The following is a 20366-nucleotide window of genomic DNA, read 5'->3' as shown; positions in this document are numbered from 1 at the left end:
CTTTTAACCATCAAACGGTTTTTAATGTATTGTAGATTCACAGGGACACAAGGAGGAGTATGTGATAAAAACCCACGACACAGTCTCATCTGCAGGTTCTTACTGGCGGATATAATGTGTCATTCACAGCCGTGGACCGCTTTACAAGAGTATATAACATAGGACAGATGTTGGGGAGGCCCCAAGGATGTGGCACCAGGCTTTTCACATTCCTCTCACTGACCACGGCTGTAAAGGCACACAGGTTCAAAAACAACAGCACATCTTTTCTTTGGCTCACACAGAAAAGTTTTCCAGGGAAGCGACACGCCGGCTGGCTCCAGCTGGACCCCAACTGGAATGTGCTGTTGCCCTTTATCACTTTACACTTTTCTCACTGTTTGACTGCTCAGTTAACAGGAGTAATTGGTCTGACCCGGCGGGAGGCTGTTTTCAGATGTATGAGTCAGTGGTCACAGGGAGAGAAAGAGAGACGGGTGGGTTATGAGCACAAGAAGCAGAGACGCCCTGCCGTCACTGCACAGTACCTTCAGCTGCAGCTCCCACACCAAGACACCAGCTGAGAGAAAGTGTTCCTACATTAAAACAAGCTGCCCATTTCCACCCCCTCCACATCTGTTTTCCATGCTGGTGGCAGGATATAACTTATAAAATAACAATAGACACACTGAGGGAAAAGGTAATCACTCTTTACCACAGAACTAGGATCAGCACATTCACTGACTTGTCAGAAACATACCCAGACTTTTATCACCATCAATTTCACAAATTTGATCTTCTCTTATAGGGGATGTTGTCATGGGGATTTATATGAAAAAAGTGGGAGTGATGGATGGAGATGGAAGCAAGGGGAAAGTTTGACAACTGAGAGGAGCAGGCTTGGTTGATGAGAAGGGAAGGAGGATGGACATGCTGAAGGGAAAAGAGCAGACTCCGTGGAAAAATAAAGCACAAATGAAGGAGTGGCTGCTGGTGACGGAGTGGACAGAGTTCAGCCCCTCTCACTCCTGGAGAAAATAATCAGTGAGACAACACCAACATGATGTGGAGAACAGTCGCCCTCGTGCTGCTTTTGCCTCATCTGCTCTCCTCCGCAGTATGTATGATATGCATGTCATGAATGTTTTCAGCTTTAGTCATCTGTCCTGCCATTCAAACGTCTATCAGGTATTATGGTATGGGGATCTGAAATAGGAGACCGTGAGCTGAGAAGTTGTCAGGAAGCTGCTTACCGAGAAAGGCCAAAAAGAAACAGCTGCAAATGTCATAATTTCTTGCAGATGACAATAAATTGCTTCAAGAAATCCTGATGCAGTCAAGGACATGTAGGCATCATGAATGGATCATGAATGATTTTTTTTCTTACAATATCTTTTGTTAGTTATGTGAGCATTCAAGTAATCAGTCCTCAATGCAAAAATACTCCATAGGTGAGTACTATACTCACTGAAGTATTACTGGGAAAATGTAATTAAGGTAAAATTAATAGATATTTTATAGGATGCATTTATGTGTGTTTTTGTTTGTGAGTGCTTGGAGCTGATTTTAACTGCTTTATGTTCAGTTGTTTGAAATAAAGACGTTTTGCCAATGCTTATTTAGTCCAAAAACCTTGTACTGCAGCACAGTAAGAATATTTCAGCCCATTTTTGATTTAAACCAATGTCTTTAAAATGTTAAAGAAATGATTTCTGCTGCCCTCAAACTGAGAAAAAGTTGATTTTAGGAAATTCTTTAAACAAGCTGTTTTGTGTTGAAAATGGGGTTGAAGTATACCTACTAAGATTGCCAGTATTGTGTTTACAAGAATACTTTAGGGCAAAAATGACTTAGTAAGAGGGAAATTATTTTCACCAAACAGAAACTTAATGGCCTATCATATATATATTAAAAAATTACACAGAATAAATATTAACTGTTGATGTCAGATAAATGTAGTGGGGTTAAAGTGCAATATTCTGAAATGTAGTACAGTAGTAGTGCAAAGCAGCAACGAATGGAAATACTTGTAAGCCTAGGAATAGTACTAGAGTAAATGTAAGTAGTTACATTTCGTGGCTGGTTACAAATATTTGCTGGATTCAAAAACAGGATATTGCAGTTACTCTGTGTGCAGGTTTGAGGCCAACAGAGCCATCAGGATGTCTGACCTAAAACGTTGTTGATCCCCAGATGAGACTGAAGTTTTTCATGGATACTAAAAGATATGAATCAGATACAAAAACTGCTCTGAACGTTGTGCTTGTTTCATGAGGCAGCTGAAATCAGACATCCCAGGCTGGTTACACAGTTAACACACGTAATTGCAGGCTTGCACCAACTCTCACTGCAGTCCTCTCTTGATTGCCAGGACATGGGAAACAGCAATAATTTTAATCAATCAGAAATGGCTGACGAGGACTTCTCTGACGCTGTCAAAGGCCAGAAACCTCCTGGAGGTGTCAAAGGTCGGGACACGTGCTCCATCCCATGTGATATCACCGTCAAGCTGCTACGAGATGAGAAACATTCAGTCTGCGGTAAAATTTATTTCTTTTTCCTGGTGTCATTGTTACTTCTATCATCATCATCACCTCTTGTTCAAAATGTGCGTGTGTTTGTGTGTGCGTAGGTCAACTACAGCAATCTTTGTTGGCATTTGGACGCAGCACCCGGAAGCTGATCAGGGATGTGATGGAGGAGCAGCAGAGAGCCCTGGACATCCTCAGCGGTCAGGTACAGAGGAGTTCTTCTTTTCCTCTCTTAGTAACCGAGTTTCGAAACGTCTGATTGGTCAGCTGTCTGTACAGTGGTGTCATCTTTCCAGGTCACAGAGCTGATGACCAAAGTACAGACACTCAGCTCTGAGGTTCAGAGAAGCAACACTGAGATGTACTCCATCAAACCTGTGCAATCCCATGGTAACACACACACACACACACACACACACATACACAGAGAGAGAGAGAGAAGCATGATAATTCATACATGAGTGACAAACTCATTTTAACAATTTTAAAAGTAAACATCAGCTTACCTGTCACAAGAAGTTCTCCTCAGCCTGTCCTCTGTGGTCCTGGAAGACCCTAATGATGCCATGCAAGGTTATGTCTGTTTGGTCTTGAGGCCTTAAATTTACATCAAAAGCCTGCATTACACACATGCTGTGAGGTTTGAAAGGCAGAGGTGCAGCGCAGGCAGATGGGATTGCATTACCAAGTTGAATTATGGGAAGAGTATGAGCCAATGTTTTTGAGGCTTGACTCATACTAAGGATTAAGGATATCTTGACCTGCTGAATCAGTTTTGACCCACTGTTTTGAAAGATTTACTTGTAAGCCTTAGGGTAAAGATTTAAAAACTCTGGAAGCTACACGTTCCATAAGGTAACTCATTAGGCTGCTTTTTTCTCCCTGGTAAAACAGCCAAATTTCACACCTTCAAGTTTGTGACTCTATTTATTAATTACAATTAAGTATTTAATTAAAGGGATTAATTAAAGGCATGTTTCTTTTAGTTCTGCCAGTGGAACACATGTGTTTGACTAACAGCCTGCAGAGAGATAAATATTGAACTTTAGCTATGTGGAGTCTTTCCTTTGTCCTCAGTGATTAATAACAGTAGCTGCTTTTCTTCCTGATGACAAAAGAGAGTATGTTTGCTTTGATTAGGGCGAGACTGCAGCGACATCAAGGACAATCTTGTGTCAGTCGTCCCCAAGATCCCCAGTGGTATTTATATCATCCACCCAGAGACCACTGACTCTTCATTTGAGGTACATCAGGGATTCAGTCTTTCACAGTGTGATACTAGATCATCAGTCACCGTTAAAAACACAAAATGTGCCGCAGGTTTTCTGTGAGATGGACTACATGGGAGGTGGATGGACGGTGATGCAGCGGAGGACCGATGGATTAACTGACTTCAAACGACCCTGGGCTGATTATGCTGATGGCTTTGGACATCTTGCAGGTTGCATAAAGTTACTTTAGACAGTGACGGATTGACTTTGGACAGTGACAGTTTCCTGTTCAAGCTTTAAAACCACCATGAGGAGGAGATGTAGATGTTAGGTACAACAGCTAATGCACAACAGGTGTGCCAGCTGGCTGCTCAAGAACATTAGTTAACTATGCAGACCAACACAAGGATTATTTTTAAGATAAACATTAGCACATGCACATGGCCAAAAGTATCATTTGTGATGGCTGAACGTCTCATACATCTTATGGGAAAACTTTCAACAAGGTTCGAAGCCTCGTCCAACTCTGATGATGGGTGATAAGATCTAGTTCACTGTCGGTGTTCTAGACAAGTTCATCTGATGGATGTGGGATGGAGATGAGGTCGGAGCTCTTTGCAGACCAGTCGAGTCCTTCCACACCAAACTGGGAAAGCCATTTCTGGATTTGTGCACAGGGACATTTGTCACGTTGAAACAGGAGAAGGCCTTCTGAAACAAAACCAAGATTTTTAAGATTAAGATTTCCATTTGAAGATTTCCATTCAAAGGTTTCTTTGATTGGTTATTGCATCACTGTAATATAATGTATATAAATTGTTTTGCTTTTTTGGGAGTAACTGCATGTGAAGTCCAACTCATAATCATAATTTAATGTTAAATGTTTGGCCATAGTGCTATAAAAATATTTCCTAATTCTGAAGTATCTTGGTTATTATTTAAATAATAATAATAATTTAAGGGATCTTTATCAAAAATATTTGTTCATGCTATGTGTTCAGATCATTTTAAACTCTCAAACTGACCATTCATCAATCTAAAAATGTAATGTTTTAGAATATTTACTTTATTTAAGTAAACATTTTATAGTGATGTACAAATGACAAACACACACTAAAAAAGGTGGGCATTAATTATGATTACAGATGACTTTATTTTTGTGTGCGTGTGTGTGTGTGTATAGGAGAGCACTGGTTGGGTCTGAAGAAGGTATTTCATATCGTAAACCAGAAAGACACTCGGTTCCAGCTTCACATGGCTCTGGTCTCTCACGACGACGTCACCTCATATGCATCATATGATGACTTCCGCCTGGACAACGAAACCCAGTTCTTCAGAATACACCTGGGAAGATATGCAGGCAGTGCAGGTCAGACTTTATATATCAAGATTCATTAAAAAAAAAAAGAAAAAGAAAAAGCAAAGTTTACTTTCCACATAGTGCAAAATCAAAACACTGATTTATGTTCACAGAGCCCTCAACGTGTGAACACCTGCATGCCTGTGTGCATTTCTGTGAATGTCTTTTTCCACAGGTGATGCATTTCGCGGCTACGAGCAGGAGCAGAACCAGGACACGGCTCCGTTCAGTGCCTCAGATGTGGACAATGATGGCTGCAATCCTTTCTGCTCCATCGAGAACCGCACGGTGGAGAGCTGCAGCACGCAGCACAACCAGACAGGATGGTGGTTCAACCAGTGCGGTCTGGCAAACCTCAACGGCTCTCCTCAAGATGTGGAGCAGAACCGGGGACAGAGGACACACATCCTGTGGGACACCTGGAGACACAACGGGGTTCCTCACACAATCAAATTTGTCACGATGAAGATCAGGAGGATTGCAACTAATAACTAACAGAGAGGGGGAGGGGGAGAAACAAAGGGAGAAAGAGAAAAAAGCACATATTGTACAAGTTTCACTGCATCTTTGTACACCTGAAGTTTTAATAAAACAGGACAGAGGAATGAAAGGATGTCTCATTCTCAAAGTTTCATTGAAACTAATTACCTGTTATGAAAATATTCCTTTATTTACTTTGACACCTGAGAGAAAATTAAATTATAATGCAACAACACCAAAAGAAAAATAGCAAAAAAAAAAGAAATAAAAGAACTTAGCCCCATAGCAAAGCTAAAAACATGGCAATGTAGTGTTAACTGCAGAGTATTTTTTATCTCTGTTTTTATTACTATGAATATCTGGTTTGGCAAACTACTGTAATCAATAACTAGTTTTTATTTACAATGCACATACGGTGTTGGCAGTGTTTGTCATTATTTCTTCTACCCATTCAAGAAGAGGAAAAAAATGGTTACCATACTCTTTTAAGGCACCCATTATAACTACTGGCTTATAAATAATATAATAAATTATATATAATAAATATACTAATAATAATAACAACTTTTGGTTGCCAAATCTCAAAGTCACAGGTTACTAGATGAATGGTTTATTAACCCTTAAAAAAAACTCCTAAAGGGTGTTTCTCACAAAGTTGTAGCAAAAACTGTATTTAGGTATTGTATGTAACTGCGTCTATCCTGATGTTGTGCATATACCAGGAAGTTAGACCTCAGGTTCCATACTGCAGCCATAGCCAGCTAGCACTCATAAGAGAGTTAACCTTGGTAATCCAATGTAATCCTAATCTGTAAAACCCAGCCAGTCGCTTTTGCTGGGACGAGGCTGTGGCGCCATGTTACCCAGATGAAAACCTTGAGGTAGTGTTTCATCTGATGCTACTACACCCTCATCCACATAGTCATCTGCAGTGTGCTACTCCATCGCTTTCAGCAAAGCAGGAGGAGGTTTAGGGGCAGCTGCTAAATACAAATCTTTAGTGTTCCTGAAAACAATTACAGTAAATATGCTCTGACAAAATACTGTGCTGCTGTCAGAAAGATCAGAACAGGTGGTCAAAGCCTGTGCAACTTGCTTTCAGGCAAGGAAGTCTGTGTCAGAAAAAGGCAAGATAAGGATGAAAAAACTCTTTCTCCTCAAATGTAAGCACCCCATATCGAGGCTAAACGTAGGTGAAAATGATGCTCCCAACGGAATGAACTACCGACCAATTCCAGTAGACGGTGCTCTCAGTCTTTCTCAGCATTGTGTTAGTTAGTTAGTTGGGACCCGTATATACTGTACACAGATATGTGTCGCATCACAGTCCCTGCTTGATTTGTGACTTGGCAATTTTATAATACAAACTCTGCACAGGTCTACAAAAGTCAGACCCACATTCTTAAACACAAATCAAACAAGCCCTCGTGTTATTTGCAAGATCTGTTGCAACAGTTCTCTAAAAAAAGACTCAATCAAAAATGTTTTAGAAATTTGACAAAAAAAAGCCCTCATAAAATAACCCAAAGCCACTGTTATGATCCCTGATAAAATGAAAATCAAACCCTGACAAATCTCCACAAATGAACGATCTTACCTAAAGGGTCTCTCTTCTCAGATCATCCAACCAGCTCCACCAATCAGCGTGTCCGGACAGGAAAGGTTTGCATACTGGCCTACACATGAGGTGACGTGCAGGCAGCTGATGCTGAATTAACCAGAATCAACCAGATGAAGTTTTCCCCAGGTCGTCAGGAAGCCTAAATACTCCCAGCTCAAAGTGTGACAATTAGATTGTGGTCATGTGATTCATTGCGAATTAGTTTGGGGCCGTGAAGTAAAACCTAGTTTTAAAGCACTGAGACATGAATACATTCTCCTAAATAAATTTGCCTTTAAAAAAGTTACCATAAACTAATTACTTATCATGAACTTAACTAACTACACAACACACTGAGAGCAGGACAAACGGGGGGTCAGTGGATGTCAAGAGCAAATTTTGCCCCTGGTCCCTCTTACAGGGACAATCTGGCACTGAATTCGACTGGGAGAGCTGATTTAAAGGCTGTAGGGGGGAAAAGCATGCAGAGATGTCCAGTTATAAAACAGTCCTGGTTACAATCATTGGGAATTTATTTAACCTAGATACTTTCATCTTTAAATTATGTAACGACTATATGTGTTATGTGTACATGTACTTCTGTCAGGACAAAGGAAGCTGCTGGCGTGTTCAGGTGAAATGGGAAACAGAAGCCTTAACTGACCCAGAATTTGAAAGTGAGCTCATTTTTAACTGATGAATGTTATCATGGTTTCATCTTCAGCACACAACTGAATCTGAAGAGCTGTGATGTTTCATAATTGATGTCTGCTTTAGCTTTTATGTCTACAGGTTGGACTGAGTTCCACAGGCTAGTAGACATGATTTTATTATTAAATAACCACATTTCAGTTGTTTATCTTTCTTCAACCAAGAGAGTCTCATGTCCGTCAAAGCTCTCAGACCACATACTGCTTCTCCGAGTCAACATTAGACGTTTGGCTGCCCTATGGCCTTGGAGGCACTCTAGGGGGACTTCTGACTCTGCCTGGTTTCTCAGAAGCAGAGAGTCATGTTCCACATCATAATGACATCCAAAGACCCTGACTGAAGGACCTTTCCAGACTGTGGTTGTTGTATTTGACTTACTCAATCAGATGCATCCAGGACAAGGGGCTCCTAAGGATGAAGATGCCACATGTGGCAGATGACTGTAAGACGATTGTAATGACCCAGTCTGTCTGAGCCCGAAATGCACGTCAGTCAACAGTTTTATGTCTCGACCGTAATGCCTTGTATATGCAAAGTGCTCAAGTAGTCAACCATAGAGCACTCGAACGCTGGCCAAATTCACAGTGGGACAGCACTGAGCGATCATGGATTTTGCCTTCACTGAGGAAAGTGATCTGAGGACCCCTGTGGAGAGCCAGAGCACACGGAGCAGCATGCAGGGGTGATACCACTTATTCACTGTGGGTGCAACGCAGCAGTCCTCACAGCAAAAATAGTGCAGTCTGCATTTGTGTCTCAGTTCTCTCAGTGCATTAAGTATGGGGACCTCACCATGTGCGCCTAGTCTCCCGCCACTGAAAGAAAGAAAACAAACATGAATAGACTTAGAAATAAACACTTGGTTAAACACAGGGCAAAACAACAAGAACTAAAAAAAACGCAAACCCAAAGACCAGACGGGACAAGCGCCAAAAGGAACTAACACAGGCTAACAGGTGTTTTATATAAGTTGGCCCTGATTAAGGACTTGTGTGGGGAGGAGTTGGGCCTGGGGCTACGTTCACAAACAACACACATGAAACTATTCACTATATTAGGGGAACATTTCCCACCACATACTGTAGCAGTTGCGTGTGCTCTCTCTCTTTTGCGTCGTATGATGAATCAGCTACAACTGTCACTTTTTTTTGGCTTGATCCAGTCACTTATTCTCATAACAAATTCATGTTAGGCCTCTCACAGCAAGCTTCACAGCAATAAGTTTCAGAAATTGCTAAAATACAAAAAAGAAATGATTTAATTAATTATTGGTCGGCAAGATTTCTTATGAAACTACAAGCCAACTAGCTAACCAACTACATCACAGTAAGATAACAGATCCCGGGTTCTGAAAAATTACACTACAACAAGCCATCACAAAAGCAGATATGGTCCACCCAGTGTTGACGCCATGGTTACAACCTTGCTTTCATGCAATGCAAAGTCATTGGAGAGAAATGAATTGTTTTCCCCTCCAGGGTGGTCAAGGTTTAGTCCCGCTCTGTCTCTATTGGCTGGGAGCTAAACACTGCTTCACAAAAGATGCAGCCTACAAACACACTGACACGGCAAATACAAAGCAAATAAGGAAATGCAGGCTGAGGACAGGGTCTGCCCAGATATAGGCACCACTTCTAGAGGGTCACAAGTAATGAGATAAAAAAAAAAACCTTTGTGTAAGTCTATACATTGTTTATTATAATTCAATAAATAAATAAAAACCTTTTCCCAAGTTTTGTCTGAGAGGAGCCCCACAGCATCAGGTCTTGGAAAACCCTGCATTAATGTCTGGAGAGATGGACTGCTGCCACATAGACAGGTGTCCTGAGCAGGTAGGAGTTTGGTGCCTTGCTTGAGTTCACGTTGGTTCATCCAACCCTCTGGTTCTCACAGATGTGTGGGGTTTTGGCTTGACTTGGCTTGGCTTGTGTATATGTGTGTGTTTGTGTGTGCGTGTGTTTTAGTGCTACTGATTCTGTTGATAACGCGGTAGGAGCTCTGGCTCTCTGTGTGGTCCGGTATGTGTGTATTGTCAGGGTTAATGAATCCAACCACCCACCCACCCACACACACACACACACACAGAAAGGTCTGTCCAGGTGCTTGTCCATTCAGTGACCCCTAATAAGAGTGTGTATGTTTGAATTGACAGTGTTTACATCCAAATCTTAGGTCTGCTCTGTTCTTCTGAGGAGGAAATCTTAACAAAAACTCTCACTGGTGATGTTTGTCCGAGTTTACCCCCCTTCACCCTGCCATCCTCCCCATAAAATGTGGCACGTGATACGTCATGAAACGTTAAAAGTGACTAATCTTCAGCAATCAGGGCCTTAAAAGGCATGTTTCACTGCTACACTTGTACATCAGAGACTCTGCTTTATCAGATTTTGTTTGTGTGATGTAATGGGGTGTTTTATGTGAAATTTAGCTGAAAACAGAGGAGGAGAATTAACAAAGCTAACTGGGGGCAATGAAGAAGAATATGCTGTTCCATCAGAAATAAAGCTAAAAATAGTGAATTCAAGTGTGTGTGTGTGTGTGCTCATGCTAATACGAGAGAGAAACACTGGGTGCTGTGGCTCACCTTTAACCTGTTGCCGAGAAAATAGCTGTTTATGTATTTAATATTACATACCTGCAAATACACACACACACACACACATATATATATATATGTGTGTGTGTATGTGTGTGTGTGTGTGTGTCTAATTTTCCCACACTGGACAGGCATCAGAGAGTGGGAGCACACAGGAAGCAAAGTCTACTGGGAATTTAAACCCTGAGGAATCTCATCTGCTGTTCATCAGCCATCAGTTACTCCTGCACGTATGTCCTTACACATACACACACACACACACACACACACACACACACACACACACACACACAAATACACACACAGACAAAACTCACCATGTACTCTAAACACTGTAGTTTAAAATAGCTTTTTACAGCCTGAGCATTAAAAGTGTTGGCAAAGGGCAATAATTCAAGAATATTCTGCTTTTGTTCTTAGACTTGTTTTCCTCTCTTCTCAAAGCTAATGCGGATTGAGATTACAAAGAAAGGGTTTGTATATTCAGCTGAAACAAAGAAGTCAAAAATGGCCATATATTACCAGGAACCCTCTGCCATAACACTGAGCTGCCCTCCACATCTGTAAAGTTCAATGAGTCTTGTAAATAAAAGTATAGTGGGACCCAGAATGCATTCTTTCTCAAGGAGCCAGAAAAACAGAGGGGGAGGGAGACGGAGAGAGGGAGAGGGAGAGAGAGCCATGCCACAGACACTTGATTACTGGTTCATATGAACCTGGAGCAGACCCTCTATAGTAGATCACCACCGGAATGAACCACAGACTGCCAGCAGTTCATCATGACAGCCAGCATGGGGGCTACACTGATAGCCCCAGGGCTCGGAGCCGCGATAACCTGCTGATGTACGATGACTTTGGAGAGGAGAACTGTTGCTCTGCACGATGCCTCGGGTAAGTCTGTCATTTACATCCCCTACTCATCCAGATGTGCATGTAGTGGCCAGGTGTTCAGATTCTGAAGGATTTGTTAATGTTAGAATTATAACATTTAGTGTATTTTAACATTTTCATTATAAGTATGGATGGCAGAGAAAATAAAGAATAATTCAGGATGTTACTGATAAAAATGCATATGTCAAAGATATTCCAATTAATTCAGTTAAAACTACAATACATGTCTGCTGCTCATCACTCTACAGTGTACAGTAATTACTTTTCTTTTCACCATACATGGTCTAAAGTCGACGGGGCTGATGGAGGTCAAAATGCCTTATACTAAATGTTTTTAATACATTTTTAATCATGTGAAGTCCCACACATTCTTCTGGGATTAACGTTACCTCAGGGTTCATCGTAGCAGCTTTCAGCAGCTTTCACACTCTGAATCTTGAATACTATAAAATAAGAATGTTATTTTAGCTAAACTGATCCTACACTTTACAGTTCTGTACTTTACTTTCCATCACTGCAATTACCAGGAAAAATAATAAAAAACAGAAAACTAGTTTGTTATTCAATAAGCGGTCCATCAGTCTGATGTCAGGATTACCAGGATATATCAAGTGGTGATGCAGGCTCCCTCTAGTCGCCTCCCATTAAAAACCTTTTGTTTCCATATTAAATGTGGCTTGTACACTTTATCACTTTTTATAACTATTTTTAGACTTTTATCCAAACATGGTTAATTATAGCAATGTTTAAAATCTAAATCCAGGATAGTATCTAATATTGGTACCACAACTCCTCCACCTTCAGTGACACATGTGTAGTTTTATATTTACTGAAGTCAGATCATTTTTAATCTCTTTCTGTCAGAAAGTGTTTAATATTTCACCAAATAAAAAGAGCAGATTGTTATGTCTTTTCAAATGCTTTTCTTGTAGGGGGTTTTAAATATGCCTTAACTATACAGCTGACCAGATAAAAGGTGGCAGCAGATCACTTGTGATGGCTTTGGGTGAGCTGAAAGCTGGATGTATTTGATATAAATGACTGAATCCTATTTATTACTGTGTGTTTATGTTTCCTATCTCTCTAGCAGCCACAGCAGCTCTGAGAGACAGCTCTTGGCTCGTCTCTGTGTTGTTAAACGACGCCAGGTCCTTCGTGGCCCTGCCTACATGTTCTCTTCTCCTTCAGTCAGCCCGTCAGAGGTTGAGCAGCGTTTCCTGGAGGCAGCTGAGTATGGCAACATACCAGAGGTGCGGCGCATGCTGCTGCATGTGCCCAACTTGAACGTCAACGCTGTGGACTACATGGGCCAGAATGCACTGCAGCTGGCTGTGGCCAACGAACATCTAGAGGTGACGGAGCTGCTGCTGGGGAGGGCAGACATGTCCAGAGTGGGTGACGCCCTCCTGTTAGCCATCAGTAAGATGTGTCCATTTGTGAATGTGTCTATACAAGGGCCAAAAGCATATTTAAAGGGTTAACCACATGTGGCTGAAAGCTGATGATGCACTGCTCCCTTTGGATCAAATGTTCAAATATAGTCTTCCACCAAATGTCAAAAAGTCTTCAGAGGCTTTGTAGCCATGTTAACATAGTTTATCAACTTAGCCTATGAATCTAAGAGAGGAGGAAGCTGTAATCAAAAATAAAACACAGACACATTCCAGAGCACTTAGCCTGTAGTAAACATTTTGCATGATTCAGTGGAACTGAATTTACTTATCCACACTTGCTTGAGAAAAGTTTACTTTTAAATGCATTTGCAGGAGGTTGAATAAATCCAAGATCTTAATTTAAAAAGAATAAAAAATAAAAAATAAAAATTCAGCTTCCAGCGTATTCTCGTCTCAGGTAGTCACATACTGATGCTTTGTCATGCCCTTGTTCATCTCATCCAGACACACAATGTACCCTTTGGAATCTGTAGTCAGTGTACAAAGCCTTCCTTTTAGCTTTTGCGCTACATGCCTTACTGTGTCTAGATGACATGCTGAGGGATGCACCAAAATGGCAGTATGTAACGCTCTTAGAATAAGTTTCGTGAGTTGTGAAAACACAGTTCCTAGCTGAAACATCTCAGAAATATACATTACATGCCTTAATTTACAGGAGAGTCACAAAAGATGTTAGAAAAAGTTTGTTAGAAGTGTGAAGCTCACAGTATTTTTAAGTGAAGCAACATGGGTTTGTTGAGTTACTGTTAAGGCACTACTTTTTAACTGATTGTTACTTTATATGTATGCTTTAGAGTCATCTCATCAAGACAAATTCTAACTAAATATATTGAAAACTAAAGACTGCTGAAAAAAAACTTCCCAGGGGCATCATGCTCTACAGGTACCAGACCAGGCCAACAGCTTTGCCTGTGTTTGTGTGTGCTGTAGGTAAAGGTTATATTCGTATCACAGAGGCCCTGTTGTCTCACCCCGCGTTTAGAGATGCCCGTCGTCTGACAGCAAGCCCTGCACAAGTAGACATGTTGGACGACTTCTACGCTTATGATGAGGATGGGACGAGGTAAGACAGTTAAAAGACAAGGTTAAAAATGTTGTTCCCTTTGACAGCAGTGCAACCTTGGTCCAATAAATATTTAAATTCCCTGCCATGAGGGCCCTCCTGAACTCTCTTGACTGTTCAAAGGGCTGTGTAGTGATTTCTGCATGCAATAGATGCTGGAGTTCAGAGTCAGAGACTAAGATCCAGTAACTTCCTAAACTCTTCACTGGTTGTCTGGCCAAGCAATAATTTGGTATATAACCACCCATAAAATCTCCATGTCTCTGATTTATATAAACAGATGTTTTTGCTGTCTAAATATTTATAAGGTCTTTATCCTTGTGTGTGTATACATCCCCACAGGTTCTCTCATGATGTTACTCCATTGATCCTGGCAGCACACTGCCAGGAGTACGAGATAGTTCACACCCTGCTGAATAAAGGGGCTCGTATTGATCCTCCCCATGACTACTTCTGTGGGTGCGACTCCTGTAACTACCAGCAGCAGTTTGACTCCTTCAGCCACTCGCGGTCAAGGATAAATGCCTACAGAGGACTTGCCAGTCCAGCTTACCTCTCCCTGTCCAGTGAGGACCCGGTGCTGGCAGCCTTGGAGCTCAGCAACGAACTGGCTATGCTGGCTGATATTGAGAAAGAATTTAAGGTGCAAATGTTATTAAGGATAGTAGAGAATCATCATAGGAAACAATGGAGCACAGAAAAGCAAAGATGCAAGCACAGCAAGACTTTCAGTTTCTGCAATCGCTGGTCACATCCTGTTAGTACTACTGTTCACGTGCTCTGAAAACCAGCTCATTGGCAAGTACACAAAAGTATATTTGTCATGTTGCTACCAGCTAGCTGCCAATGAATTCTGCCAGTAAACACGAGAAAATTTTATGAGCCTTAAGAGAGGAAGGAGCAACAGATGAGGATCCAGATCTTGCAATCACTGTTATTATTGTTGGTCTGGCACACATAGTCAAGCTATAATTATGTTACAATGTTTGCAGTGGAACAGAAAAATGCATTACAGTTACTATACAATCAGTGCTGTTCACACAAATGAAACATGTTGGTCACTTTTCTACTATATTATGTTTCATATAATATCTATCTGCTGTCAGATGGGTCGGACGTGCTGTTGTTTGTTTGCAGAGATGATTACAAATTATTTCATTAATATAAAATGCAATGGCATTAGGTAGTACATTAGTGACCCCAGCATCAGCTCAAATCTCCTGCAACTCATCTAAAAAGTTTCACTCTCTGATGCACTTTTTTTCACAGAATGACTACTGCTGTCTGTCGAGCCAGTGTAAGGACTACGTGGTGGGCCTTCTGGACCTGTGTCGCAGCACTGAAGAGGTGGAGGCCATATTGAGTGGAGAAACTGACTCTGAAGACAGCTATGATCTGCCAGGTCGTCCCTCCCTCACACGGCTCAAATTAGCCATCAAGTACGAACTTAAAAAGGTTAGACAACCAGGCACTGACACAGGGGCATTTTTACCAGGGTTTAGGAAGTAATCCAATGAAACAAGCATCAGTTATTGTTTATGGGTACAAGTATCATCCGTGTAAAATGTGTCAATATTTGTACTCACGGTGAAGGAAGTTTAGACTTAGAAAGCTTATTCTTTAAAGTTTATAAAAAACTGTAAACATTTTTCTTACACTTGCGATCAAACATGTTGATCTGAAGCTCAGTTATGAGGCTGTTCTGTAAATAGTTTACTAATAAATTATAAATATAGCAACTTCTGATCAAAATCTATGAATTTCAGGCTTAGATTAACAACAAGCGCCGAGATCTGCTGTAAGCACCACCCCCTTGCGGTTGAAAGTCTGCCCATTTCAAGAAGCTACAGATAACGCCATACTCCATCATCGCTAGTTTTCGGTCATAAATCCTGTAAGGAATTTATAGGAAATTCATTACTTCTCGAACTGGATAAGAATCACAGCGAACATGTTATCATCTCTTCATTTTCTTGTTCAAGTTATGTATTTATGAAATGTAGCTGAGGAAATTAATAAAACTTCTCAGAACACAAGGAGACTCTGAGATTTAAGATGTGAGCTTGCCGTTGAAAAGCAGTGATTTCACCATGATGTCGCAAAATTCATTGCAGAAGAAAAGCCAGACAAAGTGATAATGTGTGCTTGGAGGTTACACAGAGAGTGGTAAGTCGAGGCTCTGTGGTTAAAATGGCATTATGTTTAGTGAAAAATGCACTATGACTTGCTTAGGACTTGAACGTCAAAGTTTAGGACTTTGGACTTGCCTCTGGACTTGAGTGCAAAGACTTGAGAATTTCAAGACAAAGATCTCTGGTATGTTCACACTTTGCTGAAGCAATAAACATTTTGGCTTGAAACTGAGCTCTTGTTTTTCCTCACCTTTACTTTCTTGTTCTCTGCTCTGTATTGTCTCTTTCCTTCAGTTTGTGGCTCATCCTAACTGCCAGCAGCAGCTGCTTAGTATCTGGTATGAGAATCTGCCTGGCCTGAGACAACAAACTACTGCTATCAAACTGCTGGTGGTGCTGTTGGTGGCTATAGGACTGCCTGGACTGGCTCTGGCTTACTTGATCGCTCCATGCAGCAGAGTATGCAACTGTTACGTTCACAAATGTCACTCACATTAGACGTTTAATTCCCCGAAAGACGTTATCTTTCAGTCTGCGACTGCTTCGTCTCTCTCTCTTTCATTCAGGTGGGGAAAGTGATGCGGAGCCCCTTCATGAAGTTTGTGGCCCATGCCTCATCCTTCACGATTTTTCTGGGTCTTCTGATACTGAATGCTGCTGACCGTTTCGCCGGCACCACCCTGTTGCCAAACATGACCCACCATCAGCACCCAGGAGGATCCCAACTCGACCCACTGCTGCTTTACCGCATGACCACAACACCCTTCACGTGGATGGAGATCCTCATTATCTCATGGGTCATGGGTGAGCATTAGACGATCGCAATCGTCAGAAACATCATGTCGTCTTGTGTGTTTTACCATTTGACCTGTGCTGCTGCAGGTATGATCTGGGCTGAGGTGAAGGAGATCTGGAGTCAAGGGCCTGGGGAGTACCTGCTTGAACCGTGGAACTTCCTGGATTTCGGGATGCTGGCAATCTTTCTCGCCTCCTTCAGCTGTCGCTTCTCCACTCTGAGACACGCTAACTTAGCCCAGGCTTATGTACACACACACTACACGACTCTGATTAATGTGACGCTGCCTCCTGAGATACACTACTTTACACTGGGTGAGTATGCTCACACAGACACACAGACTAACAGATGGCCAAACTTTAAATACCGTCATTTACTTCATGTATACAGATACTATATAACGGAGCACATATTCCACTTTAGCTGAGATGACAGCTGTTGACTGTTGGCTTACAGATGTCCACCACACAGCTGTAGTCTCTGCTTAAATTTTCCTGTTAAAATTGTCTACTAAAAAGCCTACAATTTTAGAGCAACAGAAATTCAAAAGTAGCAATTTTGAGGCAAAACATTTCAATGTTTTTCAACATTTTTGGCTTGAGAATCCTTAAAATACACACAGTCGACCTGTAACCTCTAAGTCACAGATTGCACGTGTGTATTTGATTTGTCCAACATTTCACAAGAACGGGAAAATGCCCCTTCAAACAAAGGTTCACATTTATCTGTTTCCTTTTTTTCTATCCCTTTAATCACACTGAGATGAGATGCAATAGCTTTGTAACACTCAATGATTTTCAAAAAGGAGTTGGAGTAGAATTACTAAACTTAACTGCATTGTGTTTTTATAGCACGTATCCACTGGCTGCCTTCGGATCCCCAGCTGGTGTCCGAGGGCCTGTACGCAGTCGCAGTGGTGCTGAGCTTCTCTCGGATTGCTTACATCCTCCCGGCCAATGAGAGCTTTGGTCCGCTGCAGATCTCTTTAGGCAGGACTGTCAAAGACATCTTCAAGTTCATGGTCATCTTCATCCTGGTCTTTCTGGCGTTCATGATCGGCATGTTCAACCTGTACTCTTACTACCTGGGGGCGAAGCAGAATGACGCCTTCACCACGTGAGACATGCACACACACGCATTTCCTTCTCAGGTTGTTTGAATTTAAGGATTTTTGTGGAGGCCAGAAGAGGTATCAGTATATCCTGCATTTCAAAATAAAAGCGAAAGTGCAGGATAGTCGGAAAAAGAAATCACACCGTGACCCCTAAAGTTTACATGGGACCCACTGCTTTATGAATGCATGTGGAAAGGAAATGTGAAACAATGGATAACTTAAAGTTTTTAGTCTCTGCAAGTTGATTTTCATACTTTAGTAGAATGAATGGACATCAATGGTTACCTGAAAGCTCAATATGCTTTTAAGCATATGAGCAGTTATAAGAAACAGTGTAAGAAAATGGCCTAAAAACCGGATTTGTCTTCAGTCGCTTTCTTCTCAGAGCATCTTCAATGTCTCTGTTCCTCCTGTTCTGAGTAATTGTTTGTTTGAAGCCGGAAATAACTTTCCTCTCATCCCCCACGCCCTCCCATGTCTTTCTCTGTGCATCTGTCCAGCCTGGAAGAGAGCTTCAAGACGTTGTTCTGGGCTATATTTGGACTGTCTGAGGTCAGGTCTGTCGTGATCAATAATGGACACAAATTCATCGAGAACATTGGTTACGTGCTGTATGGGGTTTACAATGTTACCATGGTGATAGTGCTGCTCAACATGCTCATCGCCATGATTAACAGTTCCTTCCAGGAGATTGAGGTTTGTCATTGAATACTGAATCATCATGTTCCTCACAAATATGGACAACAGCCTGAGAAAGCCTAACCTGCTTTCACATACTACATACTCCACTCTTTTACTGTTTAATATTTTTCAGGAATCAAACTCAAGCAGCTGCTTTGGCTGTTTTAATGCTCATTGTGTTTTTATTTCCTCTTTGACCTGTTCGTTTCCCTCCTTTTTCCTTTTCTCTCCCTCTTTTCTTTAGGATGATGCTGACGTTGAGTGGAAGTTTGCTCGGGCCAAACTGTGGTTCTCCTATTTTGAGGAGGGACGAACCCTCCCTGTGCCCTTTAACCTGGTCCCCAGTCCAAAGTCTATGCTGGGACTGGCTACAGGCATCAGGTCTCTGCTCCTGCAGTATATGGCAAGACACAGTGAGGAGAAAACTGAGGTACAGCTCAACCAGGTATAAAACAATATGGATGTACATTTACCTACAGTGTTTGTCCTCTCTCATGATGTACAGTATTATTCTTAACAACATGATATTTAGTGGAACTTTAAAGGCAGAGCCTGAGCACCTCCCAGTGGTTTTACTGCTGCACCACAGGCTCCATCTTGGTCCAAAGGACAACAGCTTTAATAAATGTCACATTTCTGTTCACTGAAGTTAATTTCAGCTTTTTCTTTCAGTTAGGAGCGGGCAAAAGTTCGAGTTCATTTGGGGCTTCTAACAGCCCAACCAGATATCAGGTATTTGTGTGTGTGTGTGTAAGCACTACATGTCAAACAAAAACTAAACTTTTAGAACTTTTACGCCACATTTACGTTACAGCTGTAGTTTCTAGTTACTTTGCAGGATTAAAATTTACATACAAAACAAATTAAAAGTTTAATGTGAGTCTATTCGTTTACATATACCATTTTCATTATAGCATTGTTAAATGTAACCTTTAATTCTCTTTTTCCATCACTGTTTGCAGAAGATCATGAAGCGCCTAATAAAGCGTTACATCATCAAAGCCCAGTCAGACAGAGAAAGTGACGAGATCACTGAAGGTGAACTGAGCAGAAGAATTCTGAAACTGAAATGAACTTTTCCTTCTTCTTCTTTTTCTACTTTTTGAAATAAAACCTCCTTAAATTTTTCTTTTATGCCAATGTGTCTGTTTTCATTCAGGTGAGCTGAAAGAGATCAAGCAGGACATCTCCAGCCTGCGATATGAGCTGCTGGAAGAGAAAGCTCAGAACATGGAGACGCTGGACGGACTGCTGAAGAGGCTGGGAGAGATCAGTACACCTTCGTAGTAGCAATACCAGTTGCCCTGATTGTACATAAAACTATACAGCTCAGAGTTTTAAATGCCTGTTCTTCATCACTGAAAATAGATATTTAAGATGTAGCTATCTGATTGATTATTTATATGATTACCGTGTACACAAGTACAGATTTGAGCGTCATGAAAATAAGAATCCATGTAATCTGTATAGCTGCTAATTGACATTTTGAAGATCCATAATCATTTCTAGTCTGACAAACATCCACACACGGATGTTAAAACTTTTAGTAATACGAGTACATATAATTTTCAGATTTTCTTTTTCTGTACAAAAAGCTTGTACTTTGCTAACACTAACATACAGTTCTTGCCCTCATATATGAAATATGAACAATGATTAAATAAATCAGCAAGATTATTTTACAGTGGTGTGTGAAAACTATTTTGTTTTTTCTTGAGGAAAATGTGTAATAAAAATACAGAATAATAATAAACATGAATCTACATA

At 41.1% G+C, this 20366-nt stretch overlaps 2 protein-coding genes and 1 long non-coding RNA gene across 5 annotated transcripts; 2 read left to right on the top strand and 1 right to left on the bottom strand.

The window, feature by feature from the left end:
* Positions 1–840: 840 nt before the first annotated feature.
* On the top strand, positions 841–5783 carry angptl5 (angiopoietin-like 5). The gene is made up of 8 exons (XM_046411722.1): positions 841–1096; positions 2351–2519; positions 2612–2715; positions 2807–2900; positions 3651–3754; positions 3831–3951; positions 4905–5090; positions 5257–5783. The coding sequence occupies exons 1-8, from the start codon at positions 1040–1042 to the stop codon at positions 5574–5576; spliced, it is 1155 nt and encodes a 384-aa protein (XP_046267678.1). The 5' UTR covers positions 841–1039; the 3' UTR covers positions 5577–5783.
* LOC124071224 lies at positions 4926–8827 on the bottom strand. Its single transcript, XR_006845305.1, has 4 exons — positions 8251–8827; positions 7159–7335; positions 5215–5500; positions 4926–5065 (listed from the first exon to the last, which is right to left on the bottom strand). It is a non-coding gene; the product is annotated as an uncharacterized LOC124071224 (long non-coding RNA).
* A 2274-nt stretch (positions 8828–11101) lies between these two features.
* On the top strand, positions 11102–20281 carry trpc6a (transient receptor potential cation channel, subfamily C, member 6a). Of its 3 annotated transcripts, none has more exons than XM_046410427.1 (14): positions 11102–11359; positions 12447–12778; positions 13744–13876; positions 14219–14519; positions 15146–15331; positions 16303–16467; positions 16575–16812; positions 16891–17118; positions 17656–17920; positions 18419–18614; positions 18844–19029; positions 19272–19331; positions 19562–19637; positions 19759–20281. In XM_046410427.1, exons 1-14 carry the CDS (start codon positions 11220–11222, stop codon positions 19884–19886), a joined length of 2634 nt encoding a protein of 877 aa, XP_046266383.1. In that variant the 5' UTR covers positions 11102–11219; the 3' UTR covers positions 19887–20281. The 3 variants fall into 3 exon arrangements, with proteins under 3 accessions (XP_046266383.1, XP_046266382.1, XP_046266380.1); XM_046410426.1 differs by having other exon boundaries at positions 11105–11359; positions 12450–12778; positions 18844–19044; XM_046410424.1 differs by having other exon boundaries at positions 11108–11359; positions 18844–19044.
* Positions 20282–20366: the final 85 nt, after the last annotated feature.

Source organism: Scatophagus argus, chromosome 14 (genome assembly GCF_020382885.2).
Source record: "Scatophagus argus isolate fScaArg1 chromosome 14, fScaArg1.pri, whole genome shotgun sequence".
Classification (NCBI taxonomy): domain Eukaryota; kingdom Metazoa; phylum Chordata; class Actinopteri; family Scatophagidae; genus Scatophagus; species Scatophagus argus.
Note: the sequence above shows the minus strand (reverse complement) of the source record. Positions and strands in the feature narration are given on the sequence as shown.

What these genes read in the sequence shown, in the direction of transcription:
- trpc6a (XM_046410424.1), top strand. Translation starts at nt 11,220, where the DNA reads ATGAACCACAGACTGCCAGCAGTTCATCATGACAGCCAGCATGGGGGC. An exon ending in TGCTCTGCACGATGCCTCGG is followed by an intron (nt 11,360 to 12,446) that starts GTAAGTCTGTCA and finishes CTATCTCTCTAG; the next exon opens with CAGCCACAGCAGCTCTGAGA. An exon ending in GATACACTACTTTACACTGG is followed by an intron (nt 17,119 to 17,655) that starts GTGAGTATGCTC and finishes GTGTTTTTATAG; the next exon opens with CACGTATCCACTGGCTGCCT.
- angptl5 (XM_046411722.1), top strand. Translation starts at nt 1,040, where the DNA reads ATGATGTGGAGAACAGTCGCCCTCGTGCTGCTTTTGCCTCATCTGCTC. An exon ending in TGGACATCCTCAGCGGTCAG is followed by an intron (nt 2,716 to 2,806) that starts GTACAGAGGAGT and finishes TCATCTTTCCAG; the next exon opens with GTCACAGAGCTGATGACCAA. An exon ending in CCACTGACTCTTCATTTGAG is followed by an intron (nt 3,755 to 3,830) that starts GTACATCAGGGA and finishes AATGTGCCGCAG; the next exon opens with GTTTTCTGTGAGATGGACTA.